The 16,761-nt window shown below is 34.8% G+C and overlaps 1 protein-coding gene across 1 annotated transcript in view; it reads right to left on the bottom strand.

The window, feature by feature from the left end:
- SPAG16 (sperm associated antigen 16) overlaps nt 1-16,761 on the bottom strand; it is an 832,484-nt gene that overhangs the window by 768,218 nt on the left and 47,505 nt on the right. The window contains exons 8-10 of the mRNA XM_040986437.1: nt 14,804-14,922; nt 8,848-8,985; nt 1,696-1,803 (exon numbers count right to left, since the gene is read on the bottom strand). Of these exons, the coding sequence (XP_040842371.1) occupies nt 1,696-1,803; nt 8,848-8,985; nt 14,804-14,922 (365 nt within the window). The remainder of the gene's footprint in view (nt 1-1,695; nt 1,804-8,847; nt 8,986-14,803; nt 14,923-16,761) is intronic.

Raw genomic sequence — 16,761 nt, 5'->3', positions numbered from 1 at the left:
TCAATTTCACTTCAAGCTGCTTTGGATGCATCCCACACATTTTGATACGCTGTACTTTTAAGCATTTAGCTCAAAATACAAGTATTCGCAGTATCTGAAACAAGGTACTGAATTGCCACTTATTTCAGAAATTTCTATTGGCACTTTTATTTGTTCCTAAATTCATTTGCATATGTGGAAAACATTTTCATATGATATTAATTCCTTGAAATTTAAAAAGACTTAAATTGCAGCCCTATAGGCGATCTGGTTTGTCAAGCATTACAGATGCACCTGAAAAGTCTAAAGTAGCGCTCTTCCTAATGTCCTTCTGATGAATTATTCCTTTCATTGGGGTGGAATTGCCCCCTTTTTCCTCTGGCTCTCACGATATCCCTGAAAATGCCATTTTCATGGCAACTTTCCCAAGGCACTATTAACTTTGAAAGGTATCCCCATCTTTTGCTTAAAAAAAAACAAGAAAAAAATCTAACATTTTATCTGTGGAGTAAGCTTCAGCAAAGGTCCCAAAAGTACCAGATGGACCTCCAAGAAATATCACTAATCCCCCTTGTGCATGTTAAGTTGATGTGTGACAGGGGTAAAAGAGGCTACACATTTCAACTGCTGTGACAATCAGTAAGCATAGAGCAGCAAAGCAGGTGCATCACCAAAGACTGAATTCTGTACTACTTGGTGGAGATGGCTGGAATGTAAGGCTAGACACAGAAGTATTTATTGGCCTTACACCAGTTCCTTCAGGCAATGAACTTAGCAACCCTGCAAAAACTCTAGTGAATGAAGTAAATTCATAGACAGGATGGCTTTCAAAAACCTGAAAACAAAAGGCAGCCAACACTGAGCCAAATGGAAATGTCTGAGCCTCACCGGCAGACCATAGAGGAAGGAGTTAAAAGCAGAGCAAATATGAACAGTCGTGACTGCCTCATAGCTTCAGTAAAATGACCTAACACCATTTACCAGAGTGACTGTACAATAAGGATATTTTAAGGAGTTGCCACTGAAATCCAGCAACATTATGACTCTTGTGTCAGAACAAGAACCTGCAAAGGCAGGAAACAAGCAGAGTTCTGCCTAAAGTTTGGCACACAGTTGGTTTATTTGATCTGCAAGTACAGTGGTGGTGAATTTCAGTGCTCCTTAATGAATTAACTGAATTCATACATTGAAAAGTGAAGTGTATTATCAGATTAAGAATGCCATTCCAGTCTCTTCATTAGGAATCAGAATACATCCATAAGAGGCTGATACATGAGAGGCTGATATTTGCCCTTGGTTCTGTTCATTTTACTAGCCTTTATTCTGTGGGACCCATATTTCTTTCTTTTCAGTTTTTTTTCCTCTTCATGGTCCAGGTTTATTATTTTCCATTGTTCTCTTGTCCTGTATATTAATTTGTTCACTTGCACTGTCCAGTCTGCTAATGTCATTAGTTAGATTTTCATCACAAATATTATGTTTATAAATCCTGTATTAAAGCTCAGTATAATTTAACTCCTACGTCCCACTGCAACAGCAAAGTCCTACAATTAGTCATCTTTGTATTTCAATCTAGTAACAGACTGTCTGGCACAGAGAAGATATTCAGCAAATGCTGAAACTGTAATTTTCCCTCAAACTTTCTATAACTGCCAAATTATTAAATGCTAATTAAGGATTCTTCAATAAATATGCTAAGAAGTAAGAGCGACTTACCCTTTGAGGTCATTAATTAATTTGTTTTTTTCCTGGACTATTCGCTTGTGATGTAAACGATGAAAGTCACGTTCTTTCTGAGTTTTCAACAGTTCTTCTCTAGCCTTGCTGGAAAACAAAAAGAATAACAATGTTAAGAATCACTACTGATTCCTTGCTAAAAAAAAAAAATTAGTCCTCGGATCAAATCCAGCCCTGACAAATTTAAATCATGAAAAACAAAGTTTCCACAGAATTCTCACTGAAGGAACGCATCCAGTGTAACTTGGCTGAAGATAATAACGCTGATTAGATTAAGGAATGAAGGAGAAAAACGTGGTTTTAACAATATGGCTGATAAACATCTCATTTAAGTAAATGAGAAGTAAATGGATACTGCTAGAAAATACTTCCAAAGTATAATCTGTTGAGTACATATAATCAAAATACAAATAACACACAATAACTCAAAATAATCACAAGAAAAAGGCTACAGACTTAAACTCTGAATGTTCTAGAATCTTATTGCTCTAAATGATTGACTTCTGCTAATTGGAAAAGAAAGCTTATATATTTTGGGGGGGAGACCAAGAATTGACTTTGATAACTCACATGAGAAAAACATACATCAACAAATCAAGTAGTAGAAATAATTTCCAAGTTAATGAGGTAGCCTTTTACTCTCAGCATTATAAGAAGTCTGCAACATCTTCTGCAAACAAAAGCATTCTTTCTAAGTTCAAATTCTACATGCAAAATTAATGGGCACGTTTCTCCCATCTCTAAAAAGCAACTGAGTTTCCATATAATAACACAAACCATAATTGATAACAATGAGCAGCTCTCTAATCATCTTGGATAACTGAGAAATACCATTATACTGTGACTTTCACATTCAAAAAAAAAAAAAACAGAATGAATTACAGCAGTGCCATGAAATTGGAATCTGAAAGGAAGAAACCTGCTTTTCTGTGTCAAAGATTTCAAAATTCAAATTGCCGTGTAACAATTGCGCACAAGTAGACTGCGGAGAAGTAGTTGGAGTGCTCTCAAAGAAGCCTGTCCGATGGGGGAAGGCTTTCAGGCTCCCGAGGGAGCACATGCCCATCAGAGTGACTTCTTGCTGCAAAATTAGATTACATGTAGGACATAATGAGTTATTTGATCCGTTCTGGTAGATTCTTTTCCTTAACCCCCTCATTCTTTCTTGGGTCACCTGTTGTTCTTCCCTTTATTGTGTTTTTTTCTTGTTTGGCTGTTGGTTTTTATTACATATGAAAAAGCAATGTATAAAAAATCCAACAATACTAAAGGGTCAGCTCCTTCTGTAAAACCTTCGATTTCACTTTATGGAGACAATCTTTCAGGGGAAATAAACTGTTGGTTCAAATATTCAACCTTAAAAATCATCTGAGGAATTTGCCATGATAAAATCAACACTACTGTTTCCAGGTTTAAACCTGTGTGTGGGGGGGGGGGGGGTGTGAAAGAGAGAGAATTCTGTTTTCTAAAGGAAGAAAAAACAAAGATTAAGGGACACAGGGACCAGTGTTGTGGTGTACCAGGTTAAGCTGAGATCCGCAGTATCGGAATCCCTATGAGCACTATCCTGGCTGTTCTACTTCCTGCGAATAAGCCAGGGAAAGCAGCAGAAGACGTCCCAAGTTCTGGGGCCCTTGCACCCACATGGGAAACACAGAAGTTCCAGGCTCCTGGCTTCATCCTGGCCTAGTTTCAGATGTTGCTGATTTTGGGGAAATGAATCAGCAGATGGAAAATAAAGCTCTTGCTCTCATCTAGCTCTCAGCTCGCTCTCTCTTTCTCTTTCTCTCTCTCTCCCTGCTTTTCAAATAAATAATGTTTAAGGAATAATGACATTGAGTTTGAGGGGCCCAGAGCAGTAGCCTAGTGCCTATATCTTCCCCTTGCATGCATCAGAATCCCATACGGACACTGGTTTGTATCCTGGCTGCTCCACTTCCCACCCAGCTCTCTGCTTGTGGCATGGAAGGGCAGCAGAGAGCTGGCCCAAAGCCTTGGGATCTTGTACCCGCATGGAAGACCCAGAACAACCTCCTGGCTCCTGACTTTGGATCAGCTCTGCTCCAGCCATTACAACTACTTGGGAAGTGAACCAGCACGTGGAAGATCTTTTTCTTTGTAAAATTGTCTTTCCAATTAAAAAAAAAAGCACATGAATTTGAAAAGTGATAATGTCCTCATTTTCTGTAACAAAAAAAAAAAAAACAACAAAAACAAAATCCTTTGGATTAACATGAGTTTTGAACTGTGACTGTATAACTACAAATAGTGATACCAACAGGCACTTTTTCTCAGTGAGTACAGCGGCTTCTACATATTAATGGCATGCAAGGATTCAGCAGTGTATTCTGTCTCACCTTTTTCAAGTCTACATCCAGTTTTTCCTCTATGCACACAATTACTTTTCTCTACTTGCTGAGAACTCACTCATGTAACTACTTCAAAAGCCTTGAATTGTTATTTTACTATTCTACTGGTTTCAATTAAAGTCTTTCAAGATTATAGTTCTGTTCAGTTATCAACAAAGAAATAAAAAGCCAGTGACGCCCATATTGCACTGGCTATGGAATCAACACTCTGAAGTTTCTCAGCTATTTCTTAAAAGATATCTCTGAAGTACGTTAGAGCACAGTATTTAATGGGTTTGATAGTGACACTTTTCCATTTAAATTTAAAACTCAACAATGACAACCCAATTTACCAAACTGAGCCATCCTTTTATTTCTATTATCAGACTGATAATTTCTAAAATGATGTAAGATGAAACCGGGACACAAACCAGTGTCTATATGGGATGCTGTCACTGTCAGGTGGAAGAATAGCCCGTTGAGCCACCATGCCTGCCTCCATCAAGGTTTCTACTATATAAAGTCTGTTATTGACAATGCTTTGGCCAATATGTCTCTATCGCAAAAGTAAGGAAAAGTAATTTTCCCTCAAATATTGATACAAATAGTTTATTTTTAAATATTGGTGCAAGAGTTTCATATATTCAGTGTTAACAAAAACAGTACTAGAGTTACAGATTTATATTTTAATAAAATCCATACTTAGAAATTAAACTGTATGCACTTTTAAAATTTTTCATTATGAATTTCAGAAACACAATCTGTCCTTTGAGATCATGTTCAAATCCATCAAGAAAAGTGCATCGTATTTGTGATGACTGTTTTGGCATCAGATTGTTCTGAAATCTCACAATATTTCCCCGTTTCACCTATTCCAAAATATTCGTAATCAAATTAACCAGTTTTTTATATTACACACTGAAAATATAAATTACCTTGTTTAAAATTTAAATGGAAATTTTTGCTTTTAATTAAGATGTAAAAATCCGCAAAGAAGACTTCCTGCCTTAACAACACAGGAACTACAGAATCATCTTTTGGGAATTCATCAGAGTTGAAATAACAAGGCAAACAGATGACATAAAATCCAAACACAAACAAAACACTGTGAATTAAAAATATAAATGCAAACTGCGGCCACAATGAAAGGATGCCAGGAATTATATCTAGAAATACTGAGTAAAGACAAGTGAGGGTTGGCACAGTGTCTGAAGGCTAGGTATAGCAAACAAAAGGTCAGTGTGAATGCACGGGCTCATTCACTCACAATGCCACTAACTACTCAGCACAAAGATGTGGAACAGGTCAGTAGACCAGAAAGAGCTCTCTCATGGTGGCATCATGCAGCAGGAAACAAGAAGAGGCACCTGACACTCTTGTGCCCGTCTCCTAGGCCCCACACACACGACTGCCTGACCCTTGGGCCCCCGCAAAGTTCAAAGCGCAAGGCACAGGAGCTGCAGCTCCCTCCTCCTGAATAAACAATGATGAAATCTGAGCCCAATATTCCCTCTAGCCAAGTAGAGGCATCCTACCTCTACAGTAGACATATGAAACTTGTACTTGAGGTACAAGGCAGAGCTTTGCCACAATAGTGAGAAGGCAAAAAGGCAGCAACGCTGAAGGCTTGAAACTGCTGAGATTCAACAACACAAGGCTTCCCCAAGAGTGAAGATGGATTACAAAAAGAGAGAGACTCTGCCATCTCCAAGACTTCACTAAACAGTAGACAAGGAGAAAGAGTTTAGGGCAGTAAATGGCAAAAGTTACCGAGTTGATATTTTGTTATGGAAACATAAGAACATTACCTGAATTCTAGCTTAACTCTGACACAAACCTATTTTCTATTAGAAACAGGGAGAAAGGTAATCCACAGAAAAGTTATTTTCAGTAAGAAATGAAAAATCAATAAAAACCTTTCCAATGAGAATAATGAATGAGATTTAAACACTGATTTCAAACCCATATACTAAGAGCTCTATAAAATACAAAATACATAATGAAAGGTCTATCAAATATGCAAGGCTGAATAAAGTTAATCTCAAAATGACATTGCTTTAGAACAGTAGAAAAAAACACATGATATATGTCTCAATAAATAATGAACTAACAGGTCCAGCATCTTTATTAGGGTACTTCTAGTATTACAAAATCATGCTCAATACAAAAAAAACTTTTTATAGCAATGTGACCTTAAAAAGTTGCACTATGTCTGTGCATATCAGAATTAGACCTGAAAAATTAGCATCTTAATGAGCTACAAAATTATTCAGTTGAATATTTTAGCAAACCAGTGTATATGTTGCCTTTCAAAGGAAGTATTCGATGCTGTTGCTATGATGTCATCATCATCACATGACTAATATTTAGTATAATAAATAAGATACAGTGAATTCTTTCAACAACTACACTTTTCTTCTTAAATAAAGGCATTCCAATAAATACTTAGTATCCCTAATTGACCAGACTGCATAACCATAGCTAACACTATATAGCCTTTTAAAAATGGATCTAAATTTTTATTAATATCTTTAGCCTACTAAACCTTTCACTTTCAATAACTTGATGAATTATCAGATGTGCTTATGTTGTATTTTTCTTATATGAAATATAAACCTATAAAAAGTTTAAAATATTGAAAAAATAATGCTGTAGTTCCCTAACAAAGACCAAAATTGTGTAGCATTGCATGAACTCACTTTTTAATATACAGTTTGAAACCTATTTGTGCACATCCCGGAAAAGAAAGCGTGGGAATTGATTGGAGTATTAGACCTTAAAGTTTTTCTGACCATTAAATTGGTTTTCAGTGACTTGCTTTCTGTTTGCACAAATGAAGTCTATGTAGTAAAACAATTTAAATTCATTTCATGGTGATGCTTCTCCTATTATGATCTTCCAGCTGCCCAACTGCTTGATAAAAGGAAAATGAAAGTTGTACCAAAGAATAAAGTTTGCAAAATTCATATGATTAATTAATATTTTAAACTATTTAGTATTCCCTTATATTTTAGAGCATCTTTGTGTAAATAATACTTCATTAACACAGAAAAGCAGGGAATCTGTGAGCACAATGGAATAAGAATTACCCACTCCATTTAAATTTTTATACCCTGTAAAGCACAATTCATACATGTTCATATTAGTGAGATGGTACAATCTCTATCCAACTTTCTAATTTTGGGAAACTAGACATCAAAGTCTACAATTCAAGTATGTAATATAATAATACTTCTAGTATTACAAAATCATGCTCAATACAAAAAAAACTTTTTATAGCAATGTGACCTTAAAAAGTTGCACAATGTCTGTGCATATCAGAATTAGGCCTGAAAAATTAGCATTTTAATAGGCTACAAAATGTATTCAGTTGAATATTTTCATTAATTTATGAAATTTTATTTTCAACATGGCTTAATGTGAATTAGTGTGACACAATTTTCTAAGTAGTTTTAAGTACCAGAACCAAGATTTAATAATAAATTTGTCATTTTGTTATTATGACCTTGGCAACATGAAATATACAAATATTTTCCTCTTTCCCTATACCATTAAAGCAATTTTGCCATATATTTTAATCCTATGCACATTTGAACCAAAGCAATTCCTGACAACACTATTTATTATTACCTAGTTTCATCATCTTTAATTTGTTATAAATAAACTCACCTAACCAGAAAAATTCACTTTTGAGTAAATGTTGAATGGACAAATGGATTTCAACCATATTTTGGATCCCGTTCATGCAATTTTAACCAAAAAGCAAAAGTGAAATGCCCATATTCAGAAAAAAAAAACTGCCTTCTGAATTTAACAAGTAATTACCTACCAACGAAATCATGAAATTTTATGAGCCACATTACCATCTTTATTTTCACAGTGTTTGTTTCTGAAACTGATTAAATTAAACAGATCTTCACAAAACCTTGGCATCCTGAACTTCCAGAAGTGAATTTTATCAATGAAGACAGGGCCCTATCTAAAGCACCGAACTTCTCGATATACTATATTAACTTTATCTTCACAGGAGAAAATCTCACAAACCAGTAAAAATTAACAAACATAAAGTGACTGTCGTATAAGTCTTTACCACTTCCAACTTCCTGTATTCTGTGAGGAGTGGCACAAGGAGTGGCCCTGAAGACCAATGCATTTAGACTTGACGCAGTTTAAATGTCCACTTTGGTCCTTTTACATTTGGGTTGAGTTTCCTGCCCTTTAATTCTGTGCTCTTCAGGTTTGAGTTCTGTTCTCCACCAATCCTCTGTAAACTTCTTACCTGTTTTTGACCAATCCTCTGTAAGCTTCTTACCCTGTTTTCCACCAATCCACTTTAGGCATCGTACATGACGGCCCTGTCCACCAATCTCTTGCGGCCCTGTGTCCTTGGTTTCGGCCTGCCCCCTCAACCGCCAATCCCCCGCGGCCCCATACTCCCAGTACCTGCCCCTCTGCTATAAAAACATGGTCCTCTTTTCCTTGCTCTCTCCACTCCTGCTTCTCTGCGCAACCATCTCTGAGCAAAAAAAAAAAAAAAAAAAAAACCTGCTGGGTGACTTGCTACATCCGGGGCTTGCAATTACGGAGATATCTCAGCTCACAGAGTTCTTATCAGTTTTCAAGTAATTTGCACTCTTTTCAACTAGAAATTAAATACAATTCAGACCTCCAGAATTAAATTTCTGGTACATTACACATATAAACCCTGTTCAACTCTTTACATTTACTCAGTCTCAAATAAACAACAACAACAGCAACAAAACTCATTTGGAAAATAACATACTCAGCTGCTTGTTTGTAGTGTTTCACGTCTTTCCTTAAATTTTTGTTTTCATTTTCTAAAAGCATAACTTGGCTGTAGACATCTGGAACATTCGCAGAAGCTCTAAGTTCAGTTATTCCTTTCTGTATTAACTCATACCTAGAAAAAAAGAAAAGACCAAAGATTTGTATCATTTCCTTCTATCAACTAGCTGAATTAATCTACAATTCAAAAAGTTAAGACTCAGGAAATTTTACAGTACACAGTTTCTATATTACATTTATAAATGTTAGTGTAATCATTCTTCAGAAAATGTATGTAAAATATCAATAAAATGCTAGGCACAAACATTAACAGCATTACTATGTATAAAATATAAGGGACATCGGTGTTATAAGTAGTTTCCCAGACACTGGTAACATTGACAAAACTAAATTCCCATCTCATCAATTTTCCATCCTAGTGACGATGGTGATCATTTCAGAGAAGTAAAATAAAAGACAAGAAAATCAAAGTAAAGTGAGACTATTGAGGATGTAGGTCATGATTGACAAGGATGCCTGACAAAGTGGTACTATAGGCGACAGTTGGAAGGAATGAAGGGCTGTGCTGTGTAGATGTTCAGAAGAGGAATGATCAAAACTGTCAGAAGTGCAAATGCAAAGGCTGTGAGACAAGGAAGTGATTGGCATCTACGATAAAGAATAGAAAATCAGATGTCAGAGGTGGAGCCCAGCTAAGGCAGCAAAGAAGAGAGAGGAAGGAGATGCAACAGAAAGAGAGCAGGGAGACAGAACAAGAACGAAGCCAGGAAAGAGTTCAAAACTAGTGACACTGATCATTTTATGCTGTACAAGGGTTAATCTGTTTGAAGAGAAAGATTCTAGAGAAACAGGCCTAGAATCAGAGAAACTGAGCAGCAGCTGCAATGAGTCAAGGGGAGGCAGAAGGATGGCTAGTACTAACTTGGTAGCAGTGTAACTCTAACGGGGAAACCCTTTATATATGCTACTAGCACTGAACTAATAGGATTGTCTAGTAGAGCAGCTCTTAGCTGTTATCACAAGTGGAGTCAGCGATGAGCCAAAGTTTTTGACTGAGCAATGGACAACCAAGTATGAATGAACACAACCAGATTTGGGTAGTTGGAAGGACCAAGTTGTTTTCATTTAGGTTAATGAAGTATGTCTACCAGACAAGCAAGTGAAAATGAATGTTTAGGTGTACATGTTCAGGGTTCAGGAAAATGGCAATGTAAACAAATTAAATTTGGGGATCAGCAGCATACAGATAGCACTGAAATCAGCAGAAACTAAGGTAGTCAGTGAATGTAATGAGATAAATGAGGAAATTCTAGGACTGAGTCATAAAATGCTACACTGTTTCAAGGCTTGTGTAAAGAAACACTACTAAAACTACACAGAGAAGCAGTAGGATAATAAGAAGGCAAAGGCAATGGGCTAAGCAGAGGGAGTGCATTCAAAGAAGGTGGAAACATGCTACGGTGACAGATGTTACTGGGAATGTGAAAAAGAGTTCTGAGATTCCATCAATGAATTTTGTAATTGTGAAAGTTACCGGAAAAAAAAAAAGTTTCTGACCATAAAATGATGTTCAACAACTTGTTGACTTAAAGGCAGAAAAAAAATCACTAGACAAATTGTATCTGTAAGGAAAATAAGTGATTTAAGAGTTTTCTTTAAATATTGTGTAAGGAAAACATTCTCTGGTAAAAGAACAAAAAATACACAGCAAATATTTACATCATATCGACCTTAAGCATTAAAAAATCAGTCTTTATTCACATGAAAATTCCTGCCATCCACATAAGGTTAAAAGATAACTTTAAACTTGGGCAAGATGCTAAATAATTGTACATATTAATCTATAATTACCAATTAAACTAATGTTCTTAATAGTTACGATACAGCTCTTAACTACTTTGAATAATAGTGATATGACGGTACCTCAAAAGGAATTAAAAGATCATTCTGATCAAAAGATTCTGCAATTTTTGCATACTTTTTGAATATCCCTGATATATTTATATATATCAATATATGCAATATACATAAATACATATTTCAAAGAACAAGTGGATAGAGCTTTCATATCAAGAGTTTAATAACCATTGTCACAAATGACTAATAGCATGATAGAATTTCAGTAAATATATAAATAGTGTCAGAAGAATCAGCATTATTCTTGTGATAAACTGCCAAACTATAGAATATAAAAGAGACAATGTCATCCAGATACTGACAGGCAGCAAATGAAAATTTTCTCTCCATGTATTGAGAAGGAGTGCTAGGGAAGCATTTTATAAAGATAAAAATCTCTTAATCATTGCCCAAATGGGAAACACTGGAACAGCAGTAGTGTTATGACTTTAGCACTGCAGAAGCAAAGTCCTTCAAAGGAAAGGCGCAGTACCGCTGAAGGATTCAGTTCCCACCATTTCTGAAATCTGCACCAAAAAAAATGGGCATTCGTTTGGATTCTAAATCAATGGGTATTTCTTCCATTCTTTTCGTCTCCAAACACATAAGACGTAAGCTTTGTTAATACTATCTTTTCACGTTTCCTTTGTGTAATAATTCCTCACTCTGGTGAGGAAATTGTTCCTTTATATCAGTTCCTTTATTTCAGATGTGACTTGCTGCCACTTCCTGAGCCAGACTCGCCAACTTTCGTAGGCCTAGCTCCTTTTGCATAAAATGGAGATATGACAGTAGTCACCTGCTATATAGCTGTTGAAGGAAGTGAAATAACACAACATACTAAACCAATAAAAATGATACAGAGCAAATGCCTGATAAGAAAAAGGCTTAATCGTAAAATAGTTTCAAAATCTTGAACTAGGGCAAACATTACATCAAGTATATTTTAAGCTAAATATTGAACTACAAGACAATCTTGGTATTACAGTGTAAAATGTATGGAGATAAATATACACATGAAATTTGCATGTTTCAAATGTAGTAAAAGTTAACATGATAAAAGAGCCATCATAGTACTGATGGAGAGGGAAAATTTTTATATGATAGGCACATAATCAGAAGCCAATGCCTTATTAATGGAAGAAATAACAATAGGCTTAAATGATAAAATAACAAATAGTTGTTCAGGATTATTCATTGATAGTTATACATAAAATATCATATATTTCCAACATGGGTTTTTCAAAGAGTAATTTTAATTTTAAACTCTGCTTTTAATTCCAAACATCCCCAGACAGCTGTAACCAGACTGCCCATATCTGAGCAATTATGCATCACGACAAGTCATACTGGCTACAAGCTGCAGTATTTCTTTCTCTGCAAATTAAAGCAATATACTTCTAATTTATAGTCTATAAATAAGAAAAATTAAATTAGTAATTAAACTTTACAAATAATTGTGCCACTATATTTGATAGCACATATATTACTCCCTTTTCTTTATTGAAATAGTAGGAATAGAGGACAAACTACAGACAGCCAAGGACAGAAAAACAAATTAAGAAGGGGGGAGGGAGACTTATTTTCAAAACTACTGTCTGGAAAAGGGAAAACAAGAAGAAAGGGCAATGGGTAACAGTGTCAGCTGAGAGTCAGTCAGGCCTGACTCTGTGAACAGGCAAAGGGGCAGTCCATGCAGTCCACTGCAGAGCAGATGGGGGATAACTGCTCAGAAAAGCATTCTTATTTCATACTTTGCCCACTTTTCCAGTTTTTTATTTTTGCCCCAAATTACCACTATCCAAAAAATACTATTTTCACAATAAGCATAAAAATAGCACTTACCAAGCCAAGAATTAAAAAGAATTGTGCTGTACAAATTACCATGCATTTGCTCTGACCTCAGCAATGTACTATATAAATAAGTCCATCTAAAATTTTTTTAATAAATAAATACAAGTTTTGCCAATTTGTGGTACATAGGCCAGAAAATGAGTACTTTAGTATTTGAAAAAAATAATACGGTACAGCTGTGGAGGACACAGTTTGTGCTGCCACGAGCTTTGCTTTTCACTGGAGAGCATCACTGACAATGTCTACAGAGAGTTTCTGTCCTGTGCCGGCAGAGCTTTCCTTACAACCAGTGGCAGATAAGATTTAGTCTCAGGCTCGTGGTGTTCTGATCCTGGATCTAAACGACTTACCACTTTGTTTGCAAACTCAAAGAACCTATATAAGCATTTACCGCTGGTTTTTGTGCACCTGCTTTTATAAACTAATAACAGAACAACCATATAATGATTGTCATATGCAAGATTAAGGGAATTCACAGCAATGATATGTGCTGGTTTGCTTTTATAATAATGATTCTTATTGGTAAATTCACAAATGTTATTGTTCCTTTCATTTGACAAATATTTCTTGAGCACTGATGTGCCAAGAACTATTCAGTGGATTGAAGGTGCCAAGATAAAAAAAACAGTTTTAGAAGAAATGACACATGCTATGGAACCAGCCAAAGATGCACATTTGGATGCGTATCTTGATAGCTGATTCCTTATATAAGGATACTTCAAGTAGTTCATGGGAAGTGAATTAAATATCAAATTTATTTTGGTCCCAATTTTTTGAAACACATGTATTTTTTCCTAATAATATGCATTTTCCAAAGGCTTTTCAAAGACTCCTTGTATGTGTGTGTATCATAAATAAATAAATAAATAAATAAATAAATAAATAAATAACGCATGTTATAAAACTTGTAAGGATTAAACGAAAGATTAAAATCTTGGCCAAAAAATAGTATTATGAAATTTCGCCACATCATTTTAGATTGTTAATCTTTAAGGATAATGTAGTAATTAGCCAATTGTCAAGTGTATACTTTATCTACATTTTTAAAGGAATTGTTTCAAACTTGACTGACAACACATAATAAGCATTCATGTCATACACACATTTTCAGAAAATCAAAAAGTAACTTACTTACATTAATCTCTCATTTCATTTGGACTATAATCATCTACTTTTTTCACAAAATACATTTTCTAATGTAGCTTCTAATATCTAATTACATAGTGAGAGTATTTTATAAAAATCATTTTTAAATCATCCACACTATTTCTAGATTTAAGAAAAGCCCATCATTTATGCACCACATAACTTGACCTTTTTCTTAGGATAGATAAAAAATTATTTACGCTAAATTTATTAACAGCAAATACACAATTTAAAATAATGAAAATTCACTATTTTTATATGTACATTCTCAGAATTTAAATAATCACAATTATATTGTGGCTAAATTAGTAGATATTGAATATTACTCCATATTTAAGTTTTAGTTTAAAAATAAACCTTATATATATTAATCTCTATTTGTATAATATGCAATGGCTATTAAAGTTAAACTTAAACTTGCATATCATTTAAAGGAAATATTTATTTAAAGAAAGTTATAAAGCTAAACATGCCTGGTGATACTATTGTTAAAGAAATACTTAAGACAGCATTCCTGCTGCCATATAATCCTTAGTTACTAAAACTTTCCATTATAACAAGAAAATCTGATGTAAAAATTATATTTGAAAATATATTTCCACTTAAAATGAAAAACTATTTCTAAAAAAGATTCAACAGCTTTATGAATAAAAATAAGCAATTACACTCTAATTGAAAAAGCAGAGTATTAGTAAAGCATCTAAATTTAAAAACAATATTCTTAGTTGTACAAAATATAAGGAGAGTATATCATAAATTAGACTTGTGCTAGATAACTCCAGCAAATATTCAATTTTCTTCACTTTTGAAAATTACCTAAATTTAAATATTTAGGAAATATAGTTAGTGAAAATCTTCTTTGAGTATCCAGATTGTGTGCATAACTGTATGAGTAGGTTGTGGTTTCTAGGAGGAGAAAGGTTTCTGTTCATTTTGCCCAAGATTATTCATTTCAAAGTCTTTTATGACAGTTCAAAGAACACATGCTAAATGCAGTTAGCATTTCAAAAATATTATTTATCAACATGGACATTTACCATTCGGACTGAAAGCAATCCAGAGTTCTTGTCATTCCCATTTTGATCAGGAAATTACAGAGAAAGTCTTCTATTACTTCATGTGCTGCCTCCCGCGAAGGAAGAACTGTCTTCTGTTCCTGAAATTTAAATTTGCAACTATTTATTTTTTAAATTCCAAAATACTAATTAATAGCCCAAAGAAACTATTCATGCATTCATGTTTTTCAACAAATTTTTAATGGTATGTGCCAGAAACTATTTTAATTGCTAGGGAGAAGATATTAATTTAAAAAAAAGGTCTTTGTCCTCTGCAATGTCAAGTGATGGAAACAGAATGAGTAGCTAAGCAAAAACTATGCAGGATAGCAGTGCATGGTGGGAAAACCAGACTGCAGGAAGGGAAAGCAGCTATTTGGTACTTATATGGATGGGATGTAGGTGCAGGTGTGAGTGTGTGTGTGTGTGTGTGTGTGTGTGTGTGTGTGTGTGTGTGTGTGTGAGCTGAGTTAGCTGCAAGATAGGTACAGTGGTAGAGGAAAATTTTCTTGATAAAGGAGATTGGAGTCATAAGTCAAACAGATACAATCTTGAAAGTTGAAATGCTGAAAACCTAAAATCCTTGAATTCTAAAAATCCAACAAAGATCAACATCCATAAATATAATTCTAGAACTATACAATCACACACACACACAAAAAAAAAACTTTTTAGAGGACATTTATTTTATTTACTTACATTATAATTCACTTAACACAGTAAAATAGGCAACAATAATACACATATTTCTGTAAGGATAAATGTTCAGGTATACCGACAATAGCTGTAGACTACCATAATCATTAAGAGATCAAAATATGATCTCCACATGCTTTCATACACAGAGTTTAGGCATGTGCCATCCATGCATACAGTATACGCCCTGTAGACAGCAATTATGTGCACACAGCATCATGTCAGGTTGTTGAACTCCTGTGACGGACAACCTAAGTCTAAAGACTTAAAGACAAGATAGATCAAAAACCAAGAAGGATCTTAATCACAGGAAGAACGTTATCTTATACAAACACAGATATACAAAAATTACAACTCTACACATACTGAGGAAGTTTCAACATTTTTACATATTTTCACAGTTGTTCGCAAAGACAGTGTTGTGATGTGCTTCCCCGGAGTCATATTTGCAAAAATAAATACTGTGAATCAGAAAACTCTAAAATTTGTATCTTGAGCATTACAACTCAATCAAACATGAAACACATACTGCAGTAAATTTTAAGACATAATTCTCACAATCTAAAACACTGGCATAAAAGAACAAATGAGAGAAGTTGACACACGAAAAGTATGTTGTCAACACAGATGACAAGCATCTGCAGCGAGGTGATGCAGAAAAGCAGCCAAACTCCAACACATTCGCTGTATGTGGATGTGTTGCATCGTTATGAATAGTGTTGGCTCTGATCCTTCTAGTGATCACTCTCAGAGAGAAGCTCACGTTCATTTTCTACGCACAGCTGCTACTTTGATTTTCTTCTACGACTCCACATATATCAACATGAGCATGCCCTGTTGATTTTTTCCTTTAATTTTTCACGCCTCTGTCTTTTGGAACACATGGAAATCCATTCCACATGCATTCATACACAGTCAACGAATTTAGTGGAAACAATATTTGACAAACAACAGCAACACCATTGCTTGTATGCTCATCCTACTTCACACATAATTATTTCCAAAGCAGACAGTAACTCCAATGGCTTTTTCAGGCCAATGGAGCATTGGTACATTAAAACCTCCTGGAATTTCATAGCTATAGTCAATCATTACAGGTAAATGATATTTTTAAACTAAGATTTTTCCCAATGCTTAGCTCAAGGCCTATACACGCATCTGGATTTCTGGCCAAGGAAGTCATTGGTTTGAAATGAAAAAAGTTACACTGGAGGTTAGGGTTTCAACATGTGAATTTAGAGAAA

Source organism: Ochotona curzoniae, unplaced genomic scaffold (genome assembly GCF_017591425.1).
Source record: "Ochotona curzoniae isolate NIBS_2020 unplaced genomic scaffold, NIBS_Ocur_1.0 contig_4514, whole genome shotgun sequence".
In the NCBI taxonomy this organism is placed as follows: domain Eukaryota; kingdom Metazoa; phylum Chordata; class Mammalia; order Lagomorpha; family Ochotonidae; genus Ochotona; species Ochotona curzoniae.
The sequence above is the reverse complement of the archived record's forward strand: the minus strand, read 5'-3'. Positions and strand labels throughout refer to the sequence as shown.